This window comes from Pelophylax lessonae (assembly GCF_965119305.1).
Source record: "Pelophylax lessonae genome assembly, chromosome: 2".
NCBI lineage: Eukaryota > Metazoa > Chordata > Amphibia > Anura > Ranidae > Pelophylax > Pelophylax lessonae.
In genome coordinates this window covers 751,040,205-751,042,217 of record NC_138769.1, presented here as the reverse complement: position 1 = coordinate 751,042,217, position 2,013 = coordinate 751,040,205, and the positions used below count along the sequence as shown (strand labels likewise).

General features: G+C 44.5%; 1 protein-coding gene across 1 annotated transcript; it reads right to left on the bottom strand.

Moving 5' to 3' along the window:
- Positions 1-511: 511 nt before the first annotated feature.
- LOC309547896 (olfactory receptor 52K1-like) lies at positions 512-1,474 on the bottom strand (the record flags this gene model as incomplete). Its single annotated transcript, XM_082247898.1, has 1 exon — positions 512-1,474. One exon carries the CDS (start codon positions 1,472-1,474, stop codon positions 512-514), a length of 963 nt encoding a protein of 320 aa, XP_082104024.1.
- Positions 1,475-2,013: the final 539 nt, after the last annotated feature.

Below are 2,013 nucleotides of genomic sequence, written 5' to 3'. Positions count from 1 at the left end.
CGAAACGTAGGTTCCCCACCCCTGATCTAGGCCATGTAAAGAGATGAGGAATTGTAATTTTTCTCCAACCTTCATTTACTTTGAGTTTATTTCAAGGTTGTGACAATGCAGAAGAAATAGGGGGAGTTCAACCTACGCCTGATAGTGTCTGGCTCCAATGCTTTTTTCAATCACAGTCTTGGATAAAGCTTGTAGTAAATGAAAGCTGAAAGAAACGTTACGATTCGTTGACTTTTCACAAGGCCTAGGTCAGGGACTTCCAAAATATTGAAGCCATTGCGGCAACATGACCAGCACTTTAGCTCATCACTAGTAGGAATAAGCTTAAGGTTTGGCCCAAACACAAGTGAGAGATATAATCTTTACTTGTAGGTGATTTGGATAGACAAACCTGTCTTAGTTTCGTACATTAAATGGTTGTAAACGATCTAACCAACAAATGAGGTATTAAGGGACAACCATAATTCCACTTTTTCCGGTCAACAGATCTCTTCTTAACCTGAATATGCATTTATGACAAATGACTCGTATTTTTGATCTTCCATGTTTTAACCAGGCATTGCCTTATCTCTTTAACCCCTAGCCCATAGATAAAGGGATTTGTGGAGGCTGGCAGCATGATATAGATAGCATTGAAAAGGTTCTGAACATTGTAGGAAATGTGTGTACGCATCCTGTACACAACGGAGGCTAGAAGTGAACAGCTGTAGATAAGCATGGCCACCGCCAGGTGGGTGATACAGGTGTGGAAAGCCTTGTTGCGGGCTTTCCCAGTGATAAGGTTCATGGCTGTGAAGAGAATGCTGAAGTAGGACACAAGAAGAAGATTAAAATCAACCACAGTAATGAAGATCTTGATTACGAGTCCCACCACGTGAACTTTAGAGATGTCTCCGCAGGCAAGACTCAGAAGCCCCATGTTCTCACACACAAAATTTAGAATAACGTTGGCTTTACAGAAATGGACTCTGGAAGTCAGGACGACTACTGGAATGGCAAGGGACATGCTCCGTACTACGTCAACAAGAATCAACTGGATGATGAAATGTTTGGTCATGATATTGGTGTATCGGAGAGGTCTACGGATGGCTATAAACCTGTCCAGGGCCATCATCAGGATGACACCCAACTCAAAAGCACCCAAGAGGTAAATGCAAGACATCTGAACGAGGCAGCCAACCAGAGAGATCCGGTTCATATCCAAAGATAAATCGAGAAGGAACTTTGGCAAGACGGACGTCGTGGAGAAAATATTAATGGCGAAGAGGAGGAACATGAGGAAGTACATGGGGGAGTGGAGCTTCGGTTCAACAAAGATCTGATGAATAAGGAGAATATTTCCAGCCAGGATTGTTATATAAATACACAGAAACGGAATTAACAAAAACTTTCTGTGTGCTATGATTCCCGGAAAGCCAAAGAGGACAAATTCTGTATAATAAATGGTGGTCAAGTTTTGGCTCAAGTCTTCCATTTTGGAATCATTGATCAGTCAGCCTGAGACATTTGTCTGAAGAAAACAGAATGAATGAAGTTGTAAAACAAATCTGATACATGATTGGACACCATACCCTTTTTTGATTAAAACACATGGGCTCATCTAGCATCTTACAAAATGAAGCACCTTGCAGCATCTACAGGTTGGAGGTGAGCTGGTCTCCCTAGGTCACATGTGTCAAAAACAAGGCCCATGGGCCAAATGTGGCCCACCAGGACATTTCATGTGGCCCTCTTGCCTCTCATGCAGCTGTGGCATCCCCCTTGTATCTGCCTCCACCTTGTCTCGGGAGTCAGCAGCAAACAGGAGGACAGAACTCCTCTGCCAGATCCTGTGCTTCTCCATGCATCGGCAACACCCCCTCATCTCTGCCTCCACCTTGTCTCAGGAGTCAGCAGCAAACAGGAGGACAGAACTCCTCTGCCAGATCCTGTGCTTCTCCATGCATCGGCAACACCCCCTGGTCTCGGCATTCGGCAGATTCTGGCAGCTGACTCGAGCCCTCTTCTAGTCCT